The sequence below is a fragment of the Ascaphus truei genome, chromosome 14 (genome assembly GCF_040206685.1).
Source record: "Ascaphus truei isolate aAscTru1 chromosome 14, aAscTru1.hap1, whole genome shotgun sequence".
NCBI lineage: Eukaryota > Metazoa > Chordata > Amphibia > Anura > Ascaphidae > Ascaphus > Ascaphus truei.
This window is the reverse complement of record NC_134496.1, coordinates 12,335,480-12,354,377: the sequence shown is the minus strand read 5'-3', so window position 1 is coordinate 12,354,377 and position 18,898 is coordinate 12,335,480. Positions and strand designations below refer to the sequence as shown.

Below are 18,898 nucleotides of genomic sequence, written 5' to 3'. Positions count from 1 at the left end.
TTCTTTTTACAAAATCATTTTACGATGCGTATAATGAAGGATAACTGAACTACCAATCATTTGGCTGGCAGCGGGCAGCGGGCAGCACGTCCCATGGCTGGCAGCGGGTAGCACGTCCCATGGCTGGCAGCGGGTAGCACGTCCCATGGCTGGCAGCGGGTAGCACGTCCCATGGCTGGCAGCGGGCAGCACGTCCCATGGATGGCAGCGGGTAGCACGTCCCATGGATGGCAGCGGGTAGCACGTCCCATGGCTGGGAGCGGGTAGCACGTCCCATGCCTGGCAGCGGGTAGCACGTCCCATGCCTGGCAGCGGGTAGCACGTCCCATGGCTGGCAGCGGGTAGCACGTCCCATGGCTGGCAGCGGGTAGCACGTCCCATGGCTGGCAGCGGGTAGCACATCCCATGGCTGGCAGTCAGTGGGTAGCACGTCCCATGGCTGGCAGTGGGGAGCACGTCCCATGGCTGGCTGCGGGTAGCACATCCCATGGCTGGCAGCGGGTAGCACATCCCATGGCTGGCAGCGGGTAGCACATCCCATGGCTGGCAGCGGGTAGCACGTCCCATGGCTGGCAGCGGGTAGCACATCCCATGGCTGGCAGTCAGTGGGTAGCACGTCCCATGGCTGGCAGTGGGTAGCACGTCCCATGGCTGGCAGCGGGTAGCACGTCCCATGGCTGGCAGCGGGTAGCACGTCCCATGGCTGGCAGCGGGTAGCACATCCCATGGCTGGCAGCGGGTAGCACGTCCCATGGCTGGCAGCGGGTAGCACGTCCCATGGCTGGCAGCGGGTAGCACGTCCCATGGCTGGCAGTCAGTGGGTAGCACGTCCCATGGCTGGCAGCGGGTAGCACGTCCCATGGCTGGCAGTAAGTGGGTAGCATGTCCCATGGCTGGCAGCGGGCAGCACGTCCCATGGCTGGCAGCGGGTAGCACGTACCATGGCTGGCAGTCAGTGGGTAGCACGTCCCATGGCTGGCAGTGGGTAGCACGTCCCATGGCTGGCAGTAAGTGGGTAGCATGTCCCATGGATGGCAGCGGGCAGCACGTCCCATGGCTGGCAGCGGGCAGCACGTCCCATGGCTGGCAGCGGGTAGCACGTCCCATGGATGGCAGCGGGTAGCACGTCCCATGGATGGCAGCGGGTAGCACGTCCCATGCCTGGCAGCGGGTAGCACGTCCCATGGCTGGCAGTCAGCGGGTAGCACGTCCCATGGCTGGCAGTCAGCGGGTAGCACATCCCATGGCTGGCAGCGGGTAGCACATCCCATGGCTGGCAGCGGTTAGCACGTCCCATGGCTGGCAGCGGGTAGCACGTCCCATGGCTGGCAGTCAGTGGGTAGCACGTCCCATGGCTGGCAGTGGGTAGCACGTCCCATGGCTGGCAGCGGGTAGCACATCCCATGGCTGGCAGCGGGTAGCACATCCCATGGCTGGCAGTCAGTGGGTAGCACATCCCATGGCTGGCAGCGGTTAGCACGTCCCATGGCTGGCAGCGGGTAGCACATCCCATGGCTGGCAGTCAGTGGGTAGCACGTCCCATGGCTGGCAGCGGGTAGCACGTCCCATGGCTGGCAGCGGGTAGCACGTCCCATGGTTGGCAGCGGGTAGCACGTCCCATGGCTGGCAGCGGGTAGCACGTCCCATGGCTGGCAGTCAGTGGGTAGCACGTCCCATGGCTGGCAGCGGGTAGCACATCCCATGGCTGGCAGCGGGTAGCACGTCCCATGGCTGGCAGCGGGTAGCACGTCCCATGGCTGGCAGCGGGTAGCACGTCCCATGGCTGGCAGCGGGTAGCACGTCCCATGGCTGGCAGCGGGTAGCACGTCCCATGGATGGCAGTCAGTGGGTAGCACGTCCCATGGCTGGCAGCGGGCAGCACGTCCCATGGCTGGCAGCGGGTAGCACGTCCCATGGCTGGCAGTCAGCGGGTAGCACGTCCCATGGATGGCAGTCAGTGGGTAGCACGTCCCATGGCTGGCAGTCAGTGGGTAGCACGTCCCATGGCTGGCAGCGGGCAGCACGTCCCATGGCTGGCAGCGGGTAGCACGTCCCATGGCTGGCAGTCAGCGGGTAGCACGTCCCATGGCTGGCAGTCAGTGGGTAGCACGTCCCATGGCTGGCAGTCAGTGGGTAGCACGTCCCATGGCTGGCAGTCAGTGGGTAGCACGTCCCATGGCTGGCAGTCAGTGGGTAGCACGTCCCATGGCTGGCAGTCAGTGGGTAGCACGTCCCATGGATGGCAGCGGGTAGCACGTCCCATGGATGGCTGGCAGCGGGTAGCACGTCCCATGGCTGGCAGCGGGTAGCACGTCCCATGGCTGGCAGCGGGTAGCACGTCCCATGGCTGGCAGCGGGCAGCACGTCCCATGGATGGGCCATAAATATGAAGGACTCCTTATGTATTTTATCGCTTGATGGTGTACAGTACATATACTCTTGGTCCCAGTTGGACAAGAAACCATGTATTAAATCACCTAGTTTTGCATCTAGTACATAGTCTTACCTGCTCTACAATGTTTTCAGTGAAGATCTTTGAGTAGTTCACATCTATATACTTTTCCCTCCAGTCCTGAAAAATAAATATAATTGGTCATTTTGTACAGTAATTCAATAAAAGCTCAAGTAGTGCAAAGTGAAATAGATAACACGCTGGGGGTTCACGCATTTATGCCTGGACTTCTCACATTTCTTGTAGTTATTTATTTTTAGATTTTTATTTCTGGCAATTTAATTAAGGAAGATTTAATCCCCCTTAAATTAAAAGTGCTACGTATTTTGCATCCGGTTATAAATGAATATTTGCTCTTTTCTCTGTGTTTGCTGAATCAGTCTAGATGGGTGTAAATGTCCCATATGTGTTAACAATTATTATTTCGCCAAGCTTAACAAAATGCTGCAGGAATGGGCAAATATGTCCCAGGTATCTCAGGTACGTTTACACGTATCTCAACTTATTTTATAATTAGTGTTTTGGGAGGTATGGAGGTATACAAGTAAATGTGACCTCTGCTAAACAGGACTCTTTCGCTCCCCCACCCCATAGCGGACACCTTCCCCCCCCCCCTCCCCAAATAAGAAAATGAGCAGGGCAGATTGTTGATTCGAGGAATATTGCCTATTATGATTAACTGAAATGTCCAATTATAGGCATTGAAATATGGATACAGTCTCACAAAATGTAGAAGATGTGTTACAGATACATACCACAGGATTTTCAAATATTTGCCAGAGGTCATTGTTATAGTGAGTAGTATTATAATTGGCCGTTGAAAGAAGTCTTCCAAATTCATGTCTGTTTGTAATGTACATGAAAACACCCTATGGCAAATAATTAGAGAGATATCAGTTGTTGTATTTTGCCGTTGCATTTGACACAAGTGTAGAGGTTTGGAAAAAAAAAAGAGAAATCCCTCCTATAAGAAAAATGAACTGGTATAATTGAAATCCCCGCCCTAGAACAGAAGTACTGTGATTCAAGTGGCACAGGGTAAGACTGGAATGGGGAAATTCTAAGTGGTTATATAGAGGTTTCCCTTCTGTACATAATCCAAATGATTAAACCAAGTCTGTATCTGAAAGAAAAATAGTTTCAATTGTTATGATTTACTAAGCAGCTCGCTTTGAATGACGTGTTTTCCAGCTTAGCATAGCTTAGTAAATATAGCCTTCTATGTTGTATATCCCAACACATTGCTGCATAGAATGTTAAGGCAATAAGGTTAGGCTTGCCTTGTAAAATGCTTAAAAAGAACAATTGAGGCAGACTATGGTTACATATTTTAAAATTAGTAAGAAATTTAAAAGTATATAGTATTTGAACGTTGTAAGAAAACTGTTTTTCAGACCACATGTCAATGTTGCAATGTCAATGTTGCAAATTACAGTACGTCTGGAAAAAAAATAACGTTGTTTAATTTCTGCTATTTTGAATTATTTTTCTCATTTAGATTTGGGGTCTGAAAAATAGGTTATTTGCGTTAAATGTGAAATGTGGAAAGGGAAAGAGAGAAGATATACTGTAGCTTGGATTGTACTAGCTAATGCACACAATATCCTGGGCAGCCTTATTTTTACTTGAGCATGCTGTTAAAGGGACTGTATTGCGGTCTTCTCTTTACACTAAGCAGATGCTTCTCATGGTCACTACAAATTGCCCGTTTACGTCAATTTCAAACCAAATACCCAATCAGGAAAAAAAGCGGCATTGTAATTACATCGTTTGCAGAGTTCCTATTTCGGCATCTGGTTTTCTGCTGACATCTGCCAATCCCACATGTAAGAAAACTGGCTACATTTAGTCTGGTGCAAAATGTCCATCCAGCTAAAAACGTATTGTTTAAGCCAGGCTAAGCTGTTCTCATTCTGATACGAATGAAAATACAGTTTGGTGCTTTTACCGCTTAAAACTACGAGAAAGAGTGAACTTTGTCAAGTGGATAAAGGAAGATAGCACAGAACTAGACTTATGAGAACAAATAATAAATATGATAAAACCTTTGGGGGTCTGAACATATGGAAAGTGTCCGCTGACGGGGAGTCTTTTTCTCTTTGTAAATTCTAAAATGAAGAAGCATCAAGTAAGTGGGTTTGTATACGCCTCTCTTTTCTCTCTCCCTCTGCTTTTCTAATTTTACCTATATTGACTGTGGAGACACGAAAATACAGATTCAAAAAATAACAGCTTAATGGAAGCTTCAGTAGCCTGCCCTGGCGCCATGCAGCCCCAAGCGAAGCATACTGTATGGCGGGCGGACGGACAACATGGTCGGCCATGCTAACGCGTCAGCTGCTCAGCAAAACAGGTACAGGCCAAATATCCCGGACAAAAAAACAAAAAACATATTGAAAAAGCGAGAGCGAGGAAAGGCGAATCTTTGCATGACTGCCGTCTTTGTTAAGCAAAGTGTGTACCCAAGGTGTTAGCAGAGATTGAAATAACGGAGGCAGAGGAGACGGGAAAGAAAGCGTTTGAAGGAAGATCTGCCTTTACATACAGAAGAGTAACATAGTAACGTTATACTTGCCAACTTTTGCTGTACATTTCAGTAAAGTATTTTTCAATGTTACAATCTCTGGAAATATTAGTGGCTCAGTGAATTACTTCTCTTCTGGAACCATCACAGATATTCAGTAAGTGTGAACTTTATTTTACACAACGGTACATTCACAATTGCATGTGACAGACGTATAAAAGACAACGTCCATCTACTTCCAAGACGGATGAATTGAAATAATACTGTGTACACATTATATTTTACCAGAGTTGAAATAATACTACATATATATTATAGTGACAGAGTTGAAAGAATACTTTATATCCATTATGTCACACCATAAACCTTTTTTGATTATAAGAAAATTTACAAAATCACACCAACAATTATATACAGTTAATGCTAAAATATATATCTTGTGCATACTCCGAACTGCTCTATGAAATGTTCCAGCAGACCCCGTGTACGTATTAATAACATGTGGGGAGTAAGTGCTCCGCTGCTGGGTCATTTCAAATGTATATACTGTCTGTTGCCGCTTGCGTTATTCGGTTTCCACAGCAGGTTACCCATGAGAGTAATGTGCCCTGAATATGGGGCTGTGGATAGAGCCTGCAATCAGGAATTGGTGCTGCGCTCACACAACAGCCGGCTTGTTTAAAATTGGAAAGAAAATCACAAACATTACTGGCTAGTGCTCTTACTTGGGAGCAAACGCACACAAGCAGCGTAATTAGAGCAACGAAAAGTGAAACAAGTAACATTTGTGTTCAACAAACCTGATACCCGGTCTTACCATTTCCCTCGCATTTCTGCACAGTGCCATGTCAGGGTCCCGTTTGTCCAGATTAAAATAGTTTCTCTCCTTCAATTCGGACCTAAGTGTCTGTCCTTTAATCAAATACACATTGGCCATATACGGGATGTTCCACACACCCCTATAAACAAATGGAAAGAGAATTATTTTAGATTCCATATCCACATATTCTTTGTATCCCCTCACTAGAATATACACTGTGTGGTGTTATTACTGCCCCTCTCACTAGAATATACACTGTGTGTGGTGTTATTACTGCCCCTCTCACTAGAATATACACTGTGTGTGGTGTTATTACTGCCCCTCTCACTAGAATATACACTGTGTGGTGTTATTACTGCCCCTCTCACTAGAATATACACTGTGTGGTGTTATTACTGCCCCTCTCACTAGAATATACACTGTGTGGTGTTATTACTGCCCCTCTCACTAGAATATACACTGTGTGGTGTTATTACTGCCCCTCTCACTAGAATATACACTGTGTGTGGTGTTATTACTGCCCCTCTCACTAGAATATACACTGTGTGTGGTGTTATTACTGCCCCTCTCACTAGAATATACACTGTGTGGTGTTATTACTGCCCCTCTCACTAGAATATACACTGTGTGTGGTGTTATTACTGCCCCTCTCACTAGAATATACACTGTGTGTGGTGTTATTACTGCCCCTCTCACTAGAATATACACTGTGTGTGGTGTTATTACTGCCCCTGTCACTAGAATATACACTGTGTGTGGTCTTTTTACTGCCCCTGTCACTAGAATATACACTGTGTGGTGTTATTACTGCCCCTCTCACTAGAATATACACTGTGTGGTCTTATTACTGCCCCTCTAACTAGAATATACACTGTGTGGTGTTATTACTGCCCCTCTCACTAGAATATACACTGTGTGGTCTTATTACTGCCCCTCTAACTAGAATATACACTGTGTGGTGTTATTACTGCCCCTGTCACTAGAATATACACTGTGTGTGGTCTTTTTACTGCCCCTGTCACTAGAATATACACTGTGTGGTCTTATTACTGCCCCTCTAACTAGAATATACACTGTGTGGTGTTATTACTGCCCCTGTCACTAGAATATACACTGTGTGGTCTTATTACTGCCCCTCTCACTAGAATATACACTGTGTGTGGTGTTATTACTGCCCCTCTCACTAGAATATACACTGTGTGGTCTTATTACTGCCCCTCTCACTAGAATATACACTGTGTGTGGTGTTATTACTGCCCCTCTCACTAGAATATACACTGTGTGGTCTTATTACTGCCCCTCTCACTAGAATATACACTGTGTGTGGTGTTACACTGGCGACACACTTTATTCGAGCTCGGCTAGTCCCACGAATTCGGGTATACCCGGGTGTATTGAGGTTTGTGACTGTTTTCTGCCCGAGTGCATTGAGGTATTTTCCAGGCAGGGATTGAAGCATTTTATTCCCGCTGGCTGCAATACTGCACAGTATATATATATATACTGCATTACAATTCATGAATTTATGCCATCTGGTAGACACGCGAAGCATTGCAGCCTATTAAATCCTAATCATTATCATTTAACAGATCAGCCGCCCGTCAGCCAGGCATGAACCCAGGCTGGGAAGGCAAACGCAACGGGGCTTGTCAGAGGTTAGGAGCGGCGCATTCCAGGTATCTGCCAGGTACATACTGGGTATTTGCTCGAATAAAGTGTGTCGGTGCAGTATTACTGCCCCTCTAACTAGAATATACACTGTGTGGTGTTATTACTGCCCCTCTCACTAGAATATACACTGTGTGTGGTGTTATTTCTGCCCCTCTCACTAGAATATACACTGTGTGTGGTGTTATTACTGCCCCTCTCACTAGAATATACACTGTGTGTGGTGTTATTACTGCCCCTCTCACTAGAATATACACTGTGTGTGGTGTTATTACTGCCCCTCTCACTAGAATATACACTGTGTGTGGTGTTATTACTGCCCCTCTCACTAGAATATACACTGTGTGGTCTTATTACTGCCCCTCTAACTAGAATATACACTGTGTGGTGTTATTACTGCCCCTCTCACTAGAATATACACTGTGTGTGGTGTTATTACTGCCCCTCTCACTAGAATATACACTGTGTGTGGTGTTATTACTGCCCCTCTCACTAGAATATACACTGTGTGTGGTGTTATTACTGCCCCTCTCACTAGAATATACACTGTGTGTGGTGTTATTACTGCCCCTCTCACTAGAATATACACTGTGTGTGGTGTTATTACTGCCCCTCTCACTAGAATATACACTGTGTGGTGTTATTACTGCCCCTCTCACTAGAATATACACTGTGTGTGGTGTTATTACTGCCCCTCTCACTAGAATATACACTGTGTGTGGTGTTATTACTGCCCCTCTCACTAGAATATACACTGTGTGTGGTGTTATTACTGCCCCTCTCACTAGAATATACACTGTGTGGTGTTATTACTGCCCCTCTCACTAGAATATACACTGTGTGTGGTGTTATTACTGCCCCTCTCACTAGAATATACACTGTGTGTGGTGTTATTACTGCCCCTCTCACTAGAATATACACTGTGTGTGGTGTTATTACTGCCCCTCTCACTAGAATATACACTGTGTGGTGTTATTACTGCCCCTCTCACTAGAATATACACTGTGTGGTGTTATTACTGCCCCTCTCACTAGAATGTACACTGTGTGTGGTGTTATTACTGCCCCTCTCACTAGAATATACACTGTGTGTGGTGTTATTACTGCCCCTCTCACTAGAATATACACTGTGTGGTGTTATTACTGCCCCTCTCACTAGAATATACACTGTGTGGTGTTATTACTGCCCCTCTCACTAGAATATACACTGTGTGTGGTGTTATTACTGCCCCTCTCACTAGAATATACACTGTGTGTGGTCTTATTACTGCCCCTCTCACTAGAATATACACTGTGTGTGGTGTTATTACTGCCCCTCTCACTAGAATGTACACTGTGTGTGGTGTTATTACTGCCCCTCTCACTAGAATATACACTGTGTGTGGTGTTATTACTGCCCCTCTCACTAGAATATACACTGTGTGTGGTCTTATTACTGCCCCTCTCACTAGAATATACACTGTGTGTGGTCTTATTACTGCCCCTCTCACTAGAATATACACTGTGTGTGGTGTTATTACTGCCCCTCTCACTAGAATATACACTGTGTGTGGTGTTATTACTGCCCCTCTCACTAGAATGTACACTGTGTGGTGTTATTACTGCCCCTCTCACTAGAATATACACTGTGTGTGGTGTTATTACTGCCCCTCTCACTAGAATGTACACTGTGTGTGGTGTTATTACTGCGGCGCCCCCCCCCCCCCCACACACACACAGCGCTTTGTGCATTCCCTGTGCTATATCTGCGTGTAAATAAAACAAAAAATAGTCACAAGTGATTATTATGACAATCCTATAACACTGCAAATGTAAAAAAAAGACATTCAAAATTTAAAGTAGTTTTATTCTACAAAATAGTCAGAACAAACTGTGCTAACAATGTGAGTTTTACTTTTTTGACCTTTATCCCTGCTCCAAATTTTGGGGAACAATTTAAGGGGGTTAATTAGATTGTAAGCTCCTCGGGGCAGTGACTCCTTTTCCTAAATGTTACTTTTATGTCTGAAGTGCTTATTCCCATTATGTGTTATTTGTATTATTTGGTATTTATATGAGTGCCACGTGTATTACTGTTGTGAAGCGCTATGTACACTAATGGCGCTATATAAAGATATACATACATACATACAAGGGGATCAGTGTATGACGATACTCTGCCCTTTTCTGTGCGTTGACACACAGATCACAGGTGGGAAATGGGGGGTCCCTCGGCCCCGCAGATCTTCACTGATATAACTTACACTCTATTGCCTTGTACAACATCCACATAATCTTCAGATCTCGCATAGTATCCGTCTGGGCTCAGAGCGCCCCAGAAGTTTGACCAAAGTTTCCCATGACGAGTTACTAGAGGAGCAATTATCTTTCTGTAGGAAGAAAAATGAATAATTCCCACATCTAAATATGGTCTAATCTTAATCTAAATATGGTCTAATCTTAATCTAAATATGGTCTAATCTTAATCTAAATATGGTCTAATCTTAATCTAAATATGGTTGCCTTGAAGTCAATGTATACAAACTATTTGTAATGCTGCTCATCACAGTTACCAAAAAAAAAAACATTGTTCCTTAAATTTTAAACGTATTGCAATGAATAATAGCAGTGTCCTCTGGTTTTACTGGAGCATAGAAACACAACGTAACCAGACATTGTACTTCTGGGGAGAGTGATAAATTAAAGCAGCTGGCCAAGCTGCTGTGTTATTTTTAAAAAAAAAAATTCCCTTTAATATTTGCATCCATACAATCCTCACAATGATCAGTAATTAGCCTAGTTGCTGATTGATCGGCGGAGAGTCGGCTTGGGGGTTCACTAAATGGCTGTCAGTGCAGCAGAAAAGGACCAAAGAAGCAAAATTCTGTGGGGAAGATCATGTGACCAGGCAGCCACTAGATACAGTTGGTGCACTGCTAGAGAGAGGGTAGGGCTCAAAAAGGGGTGTGCCACAGCCTGTTTCAGAAGAGGATGGAGGTTTGACTTTGTAAATGGTTGCTATAGAAACAAAAAATGCTTGTTACATTATAACACACAAAAAATGTAATTCAGAAGTTTTTTTCATTTTTTTTAAATGCTACAAGTATTTTATCATAGTACAGAACTGATTTATTAAATAAATAAAAAAAACACATGTACTGTAGGATATTGCTTGGACTGCAGCTTTAAAATCATATTGACTAAGCGATACTATTCTAGAAGACATTTTCTGGCCTGGGAAACCCCTTGGAATGGATCTTCAAGTGTATTATGTTATATTACCGTTTGGCTAACCCTAACCCTGACACTGGGCTACAGTAATGCAAGCTCAATTTAGTTGGCTGTAGGACAAAGAAAAAAATGATTTTACAGAATGTTTTGAGACTAAGACAAAGAAAAATAATTAAAAAACAAGTGACATTTTGGGTACAGCACATTAAAAAGATTCATGTTTCTTTGAAAATTGTATCTTGGCAATGAAATATTTCTAACAAAGCAAAATTATATTTTACTATAAAGGTTATAAAAATGCATCTTTTAATTAATGACTAAGAGGCCGTTCTCACAGAGCCCTGTAAGACACAAAATATGATCGCAAAACAGATTAAACATATGGTATATATATATATTTTAATTAAACATGCATACCCTATTTAATTATAATAAATTCAATACGAATATTTATTTTTTTCATATGGCACAGCACATATAAGTTTTGTTTGGCGGTATGGGGTTTGCATTTGGGATTTGACAGTATGCAAACATGTCTTTGACAAAATAGATGACTATTCCACCAACCTGTTTTGTTCAATGAGTGTTTTTAAAGTCTTTGGGTTCGTCAACACGACATCAGCATCTAGGCTGAAGTAATAGTCGCACTCCTCATCCTGACGGCAAATATCCCTATACAGAACGCAGAAAGTCAGTGGGTTTGGTCAATGCATCTGGAACACTTCTTTGAATAAGATGTGATAAATTGGTTTGTATTCAACGCATTTAATTCAATTAAAATGTAAAAAAAAAAAAACACATTTTGTTGCCCTTGTCCTAGAAACCGTAACAGTCCTGTAAATCTGGTTATGTACACGGTCATTTTTTAACCAAGAAAAATTAAATGATCGCTTATGAGGTCTCTTTCAGGTCCATTTTTACCCCATATTGCCAACAGTCTAAATATCTTACATTGTTAGGAATATACTGCAGGCCTCTCAGGGAGGATATGAAATGGAATTTGCTATTGTTTCTTTAATCGGTGATATCATGTGTAAGGAATGTGCTGTTTCTCTTGCACTGACCCGGCGTATACAGAAGATTGCCCCTCAGCAGTCATCTCTGCTCATGTGGTTAAATACAGTAGCATCAGTGGTAAGCACATTTGTGGCATTCCATTGCTACCAGCCAAACCTAATGCCAGGGCCGCCAATAGGGGGGGAGAAGGGGTGGAGGGGTGGAAGAGAGCTGGCCCAGCACAATGCCAGGGCCTCCATATATAAGGGGGGAGGGGAGAGCTGGCCTTGCCTAATGCCATCCCAAAATTCTAGCCAATATTCACAGTTTTCTATTAAATTTTAGGAAATCTAGATTGCAGTGTGATGATTTTGTAGAATGCACTACATGCAATGGAGAATTAATGTATGACCAACAGAAATTAAATTGAAAATATGCACTATAATATATTATAAAAACGTCCTCTTTGAGTGTGTGGCATATATACAGTATGCACAGATACACACAGTTATTAAATAAAATAGATTACATTCCCATGTTCCTGGCTTCTGCTTGACTTAGAATCTCTTCTGGTCCAACAACCTTCAGTTTTCTAATGAGACTCTTGGCTTGTTCCCAAAACTTCTGAATGTGCTTTTCATGGTAAACTTCCTGTAAGGAAAACAGTTGCTGGGAAACACATCTTTATGCATACAGTCAGGGAAGTAGATCATTCTGTGGCTAAGCATCAATTTGGCTACTAAATGATCAGCTTTCTCACACTTCTGTTAATATCAAAATACAAAGTCCTAAATACTATATTTTATAAACAGGGCAGCTTGAGACTCCGGTAAAGAATAAAACGATGCCCCTTTTGGAGATATATTAACACTGAAAGAGCAAACATTTATTTGTGTGTGTGTGTGTGTGTATATATATATATATCTATATATATATATATATATATATATATATATAGATATATATATATACATATATATACACACACACACACACACACACACACACACACACACACACACACACACACACACACACACACACATAAAGCAGAAAATAGCAGAAAATAGCCATGTTAGTCCAGTTGCGATAGTGCAGAATAAATGAGTTCTTCAGTATTAGGTGATACCTTTTTTATTGGACTAACAATTTATGTCATAGGACAAGCTTTCGAGAGTTATCCTCTCTTCTTCAAGTCAAGCAATATTGATATACAAAGGATTCAATTGTGGTTGCAGGTGATCACACGTTTCCTTACTAGCATCAACACAGCAGAAAAAAAACTATGTACAACCTATCCCCCACGGAGAGATCTGCTATCAAGGAACTGCGAAACAACCACAACATCACCATCAAACCAGCAGATAAAGGAGGCGCAGTGGTGCTTATGAACACAAATAAATACATAGAAGAAGGCAATAGACAACTCACAGACAACACCTACTACAGGAAACTCACGCATGATCCAACCCAGGAATATACAAAGCAACTCATGAATCTCATTCAAACATTCCCTAACCACCTGCAACCACAATTGAAGCAACTAATACCTGACAACCCAGGAGTTGGGATCTTCTACATGCTTCCCAAAATCCACAAACCAGGAAACCCCGGCAGACCTATTATAACAGGTATGGATACACTCACGGAACAAATATCAGGCTTAGTGGAGAATATCCTCAAACCTTTAGTCAGAAGCACCAACAGCTTCATACAAGATACCACAGATTTTCTCAATAATCTTAACATCAACCAACTACCATCCAACACACTGCTAGTTACCATGGATGTAGAATCCCTTTACAGCAACATCCCCCACAAGGATGGTATTGAGGCATGCCTGCATTTCCTTACAACATCTCCCCTGGATCAGAAATACAGCGCTGATGTAATTACCAAACTGATAGAATACATCCTCACACACAACTACTTCAGCTTCAACAAGGAAATGTACCTAAAACTAATGGGGACTGCAATGGGTACCAAGATGGCACCGCAATATGCCAATCTTTTCATGGCAAATCTTGAACAAAGATTCCTAACTACATACCTCCACAAACCCTACAAATACTACAGATACATTGATGACCTGTTTATAATATGGACAGAGGGTGAAGAAAACCTAAAACAATTCCATGAGTCCCTGAACTCATTCCACCCATCAATTAAACGCAAAATGGATTATTCGGCAAACCTAGTAAAATTTCTAGATACTACAGTAACACTGAAAGATGGCAAACTACACACATCTGTATACAAGAAACCAACTGACAGATGCAGTTACCTCCACAACTCCAGCTTCCATCCCTCTCATACAGAACAAGGTATCATACACAGCCAGGCTATAAGATACCACCGCATATGCTCTGAAGACAGAATCAGGCATCTCACAACCCTGACCGAATCGTTCAGACAGAAGGGATACAAACCAAAGACCATTGCCAAAACTATTACATCTGCAATAAAAGCCCCACGAGAACACCTGCTACAATACAGACAGAAAGAACCTACCACACGCATACCACTAGTGACCACATACAACCCTACCCTAGAGGGTATATGAAAAATAATCAAAGATTTGCAACCCATGCTGACAGAGGATGCGACATTAAAAGAAATCTTTCCCAAACCTCCCATTCTTGCGTTCCGGCAACCACCAAACCTCAAACAGAAATTAGTCAGCAGAAAACTTCACAACGATTTTAAAGACATGGATAATGGCACAAAACCGTGCAGCAACAAACGCTGCAAACTCTGCAAACATATTTGCCAGGATCCCACAGCCAGTCACAACCATAGAACATTCAATGTTAAAGGATCATACAGCTGCACATCCAGGAATATAGTGTATATGATTCATTGCAACAAATGTGACCAAGGTGGCTACATTGGGGAAACCAGCCAAAAACTACAAGGAAGAATGAATATGCACAGACACTCTATACTCCATCACGAAGAAGGAAGATACTGCTCACCTGTGGGACATCACTTCTCACAACCAGATCATTCCATAAATGATCTAAAAATCAAAATCCTCAATGGAATGTTTAAACGCACCCAAGAACAGAAAACATTTGAACTTAGAATGATAAGACTCTTTGACACCAAAACCAAAGGACTTAATGCGGACATGGGTTTTCTCACACCCTATCAAAATTGCTTGTAATTATCCTGCTTGCCTCTATTCTTATCCATACTTTCTCTCCCCCCCCCCAGTATCCCTCCCCCTCCCCACATTTCTTTGACACTGTCCCCTGGCTTCAATCACATTTAAACACCATACCTTATCTACAATAAATATCGGTTGTTTTTTTTCTTTTTCCTCTCTGTACACTGTTTTAGCCATTGAATCCTTTGTATATCAGTATTGCTTGACCTGAAGAAGAGAGGATAACTCTCGAAAGCTTGTCCTATGACATAAATTGTATGTCCAATAAAAAAAGGTATCACCTAATACTGAAGAACTCATTTATTCTGCAATATATATATATATATATATATATATATAAAAAACCTATAAAAAAAAAGCCTATAGGGAACCATGTTAAAAATGGTTATTGAGGCAAAAAGTGACACTGTGTGCTCATTTGCATGTCATTTCCCAGAATCCCTTGCTGCAGTGGAAGTGCTGTATGCTGGGTGATAATGGGGAAAGGCGGGGTTGCAGACCTGCCTAAGACATGCAGAGGAGCATACAGTTGTATTTGCATATTTGCTTTCCTGTGGAGGGTTTTTGTCACTTTTTTTACTCACCATAACTTAACTCAGTATTATGGTTTAGCCTATCCCATGGCCTCTCTTGCATTCCCAGTAAAACCAACCCCACACTGATGAGACCCATCAAGGTCGAAACAGCTGTCTGTGGGTGGTTTTCTGGGTATGCACCTTAACCCTGGCTGTGCTCAAAGCTGTGACCATGCAGCAAGCTTAAGCCTATAGGGAACCATGTTAAAAATGGTTATTGAGGCAAAAAGTGACACTGTGTGCTCATTTGCATGTCATTTCCCAGAATCCCTTGCTGCAGTGGAAGTGCTGTATGCTGGGTGATAATGGGGAAAGGCGGGGTTGCAGACCTGCCTAAGACATGCAGATGAGCATACAGTTGTATTTATATATATATATATATATATATATATATATATATATATATATATATATATATATATATATATATATATACAGTAGAGGCAACGTTTATTCTAACATTTGCCGTAAACTAGCCGGGTTACATTCTGGGTATGTGCTGGGTATGTGCTGGGCTAGTTTGAGGCACGTTTAAGGCATTTCTGCATTGACTAACGACCCATAGGATTAACACAGCAGGGATCCCTGGCATTCCAATTCAGTTTGAATGGGACTGCCAGGGACCCCCGCTGTTAATCTGATAGGCCATTAATCAATGCAGAAATGCTGGGGCTAGTTTAAGGAAAGTTTAAGGCATGTATTCAGAATGTACCTGGGTGTTTCCTGTTTTTTGGGGGGAATTGCCACTGGTTTTTGTTAGAATAAGAGTTGCCTCTACTGTATATATATATATATATATACAGTGGTTGACAAATCACCAAAAAATCTACTCGCCACACAAAAAAATCTACTCGCCACCTAGTACCAAACGTGTGCTGCTTGGGCCAATATTTACTCGCCCGGGGGTTAAATCCACTCGCCCGGGGCGAGCAAATGTATAGGTTTGTCGAACACTGTATATATATATATATATATATATATATATATATATATATATATATATATATATTAGTTAGCATGTTATTAAAGGTGCAGCAATGGGAGCACTTGTTCATACAGCTTCGTCTCCATCATTTTAATGTGTGTGTTTAATTATTTAATGCAGAAATCTCTGCTGCTTGTTTAGTATATTGTTTGTATATTGTTCTTTTTCACAATGCAACCAATTTGTTGCCAGAGGGTTTGCATGCTGCTCTGGCAGTTAAAGGGGTTAACTAAGCAGAGAGGACATTTTCCATAAGCTCCTACAGTACAAGAGCCCCAGAATTTAGCCTTCAGAATTTTCTTGATGGAGAAATGGGGCCTGGTGACCCAACAATACGTGAGGTTTTCTATTCCTCTCGTTCACTGGTGCAGGAGTTACACTTTGGCTGGTTGGGATGTGTTTCTATTGGGATGCTGGGAATAATAATACTGGCTACATTCTGAGCCTGGGATTCCCAGTGATACGAGTGCGATAAACAGCTCAGGGAACCCCATGTTCAGATAAATACACTCCTGCATATTTTCACAATAAAAAGAGGTGTTCAGGATAAGAACACCTGTATTTAGCAGGAGGGCGCTTGTTTTTTAAGTCGCTGTTCGTGATTACCGGTTTCTTTTTTTTATGCACATTTTTTTATATTTAATTTAAATGATTGCCTCTTTCTTTAATTTGAGGTTTGTATATATATTTTTTTTAAATCAGATATAAATAGTTGAAATATTAAGTGTCCAGGAGGTCAAAATAGATGTGTTCCCAGGCACGAAAGATTAAAAGAATAATTATTTTTAACAACAAACAAAAATATATTTTTTAAAGCAAGAACTGTTGAAGATTAGAGACCGATTACGAGTATTATAGGTGTTAAACTCATATACTGTTGGCTTCCAAACTAGGATTGCCACTTTAAAATATTGAATATTAAAATGTTTAAAGCAAAGCATGCCAGAAAATTGTGATGTCACAAACTTCTAACAACAAAAATGCCTTCCCCCTAACGTTTGTGAAATCATCTTCAACTCATTGATCGTTTGTAAAATCATACAAAAGACCTTGAATACTTACACTGTTGTGAATGAAGATGTACATTTTGTCTTTCGGATACTCCAAGGCCAACAATCTGTTGAAGAATTCCGGCAGGAACGGAGTGGGTTGTTCAATAAACACTCCAACTGTTACCTTCGGATAGTCCTAAAAAATTTACAATGTTAGTTGCAGTGAAGGTCCCAGTATATCAATACTATAAATGTAAATAGTAATATCATTGTAAAATCAATTTACAGGTGGCTTTGGTAGAGGTTTAGGGAGCTTTGTATTACGGTATGTGAGTGTGAGTATAAGTATATATATGTATATGTGAGTATAAGTGTATATATATATGTATATATATATGTATATGTATAATATATATATATATATATATATATATATACACATATATATACATATATATATATATATATATATATATATACATATATATACACTTATACTCACACTATATATATATATATATATATATGAGAGAGGAGAGAACGCACGCCCCATAGTATAAAACCGTAAATTTATTGAGGGGAAGGTGGGAAGGGGGGGGAAAAATGCACTCACAAGGGTACAAGAATTAAAAGCATTTCGTGATAATAATCACCACCATCCGGTAGCTGCACCCGGTTCTTGGAAATCCCCGATCTTGAAATTCGATCAACCACAGTCCTACAAGATGTCCAGGGCAAGTGGATAGTTCAGCAACACGTTCCAAAGATCGTACTGTGTCTTTTCTTGCGGACAAGCCTCATAGGAGTTGGCGCTCGAATCGGTCTGATCCCGCGCTCCGTGATGACGTAATGTCTATGCGTCTTGCGTGATGACGCTCCCTGATGCGTTTCGTCACACTCGGGTGACTTTTTCACTACCCTTTGAAAAAGTCACCCGAGTGTGACGAAACGCGTCAGGGAGCATCCACTATCCACTTGCCCTGGACATCTTGTAGGACTGTGGTTGATCGAATTTCGAGATCGGGGATTTCCAAGAACCGGGTGCAGCTACCGGATGGTGGGGATTATTATCACGAAATGCTTTTAATTCTTGTACCCTTGTGAGTGCATTTCCCCCCCCCTCCCCTCCTTCCCCTCAATAAATTTACGGTTTTATACTATGGGGCGTGCGCTCTCTCCTCACTCCTTTCTGCAGATTCCCCATGGACTTGGTTAGTCCTTTTGAGAGCAGCCGGAGACCCCCTTTACCAGCTTCCATCTACATCTTTGGACTATTGCCCTGAGGACTGGTTTTTACCCTCTTCTTTGCCTTTTGCCTTTTATTTATATTTTTTATTTTTCATTTTTCACTACCTATTATATTGTATGTTATTTCAGGTTTTCACAGGTTGTTTGATATATTCATATGTAATTATAGGGTTGCATTGCATATATATATATATATGAGACAAACAAAAAGGCAATGAAGCAGCGCCTAGTGAGGGTATAGATGTAAGTGAGATTTAGTA

General features: G+C 42.4%; 1 protein-coding gene across 2 annotated transcripts in view; it reads right to left on the bottom strand.

Moving 5' to 3' along the window:
• PLOD2 (procollagen-lysine,2-oxoglutarate 5-dioxygenase 2) overlaps positions 1-18,898 on the bottom strand; it is a 127,149-nt gene that overhangs the window by 8,314 nt on the left and 99,937 nt on the right. Inside the window, exons 9-16 of one of the 2 annotated variants that reach the window (XM_075569707.1) lie at positions 17,461-17,586; positions 12,199-12,320; positions 11,241-11,345; positions 9,707-9,832; positions 5,794-5,935; positions 4,498-4,560; positions 3,208-3,321; positions 2,507-2,572 (exon numbers count right to left, since the gene is read on the bottom strand). In XM_075569707.1, coding sequence (XP_075425822.1) covers positions 2,507-2,572; positions 3,208-3,321; positions 4,498-4,560; positions 5,794-5,935; positions 9,707-9,832; positions 11,241-11,345; positions 12,199-12,320; positions 17,461-17,586 — 864 coding nt within the window. The remainder of the gene's footprint in view (positions 1-2,506; positions 2,573-3,207; positions 3,322-4,497; positions 4,561-5,793; positions 5,936-9,706; positions 9,833-11,240; positions 11,346-12,198; positions 12,321-17,460; positions 17,587-18,898) is intronic. The other variant, XM_075569708.1, reaches the window with a different exon arrangement.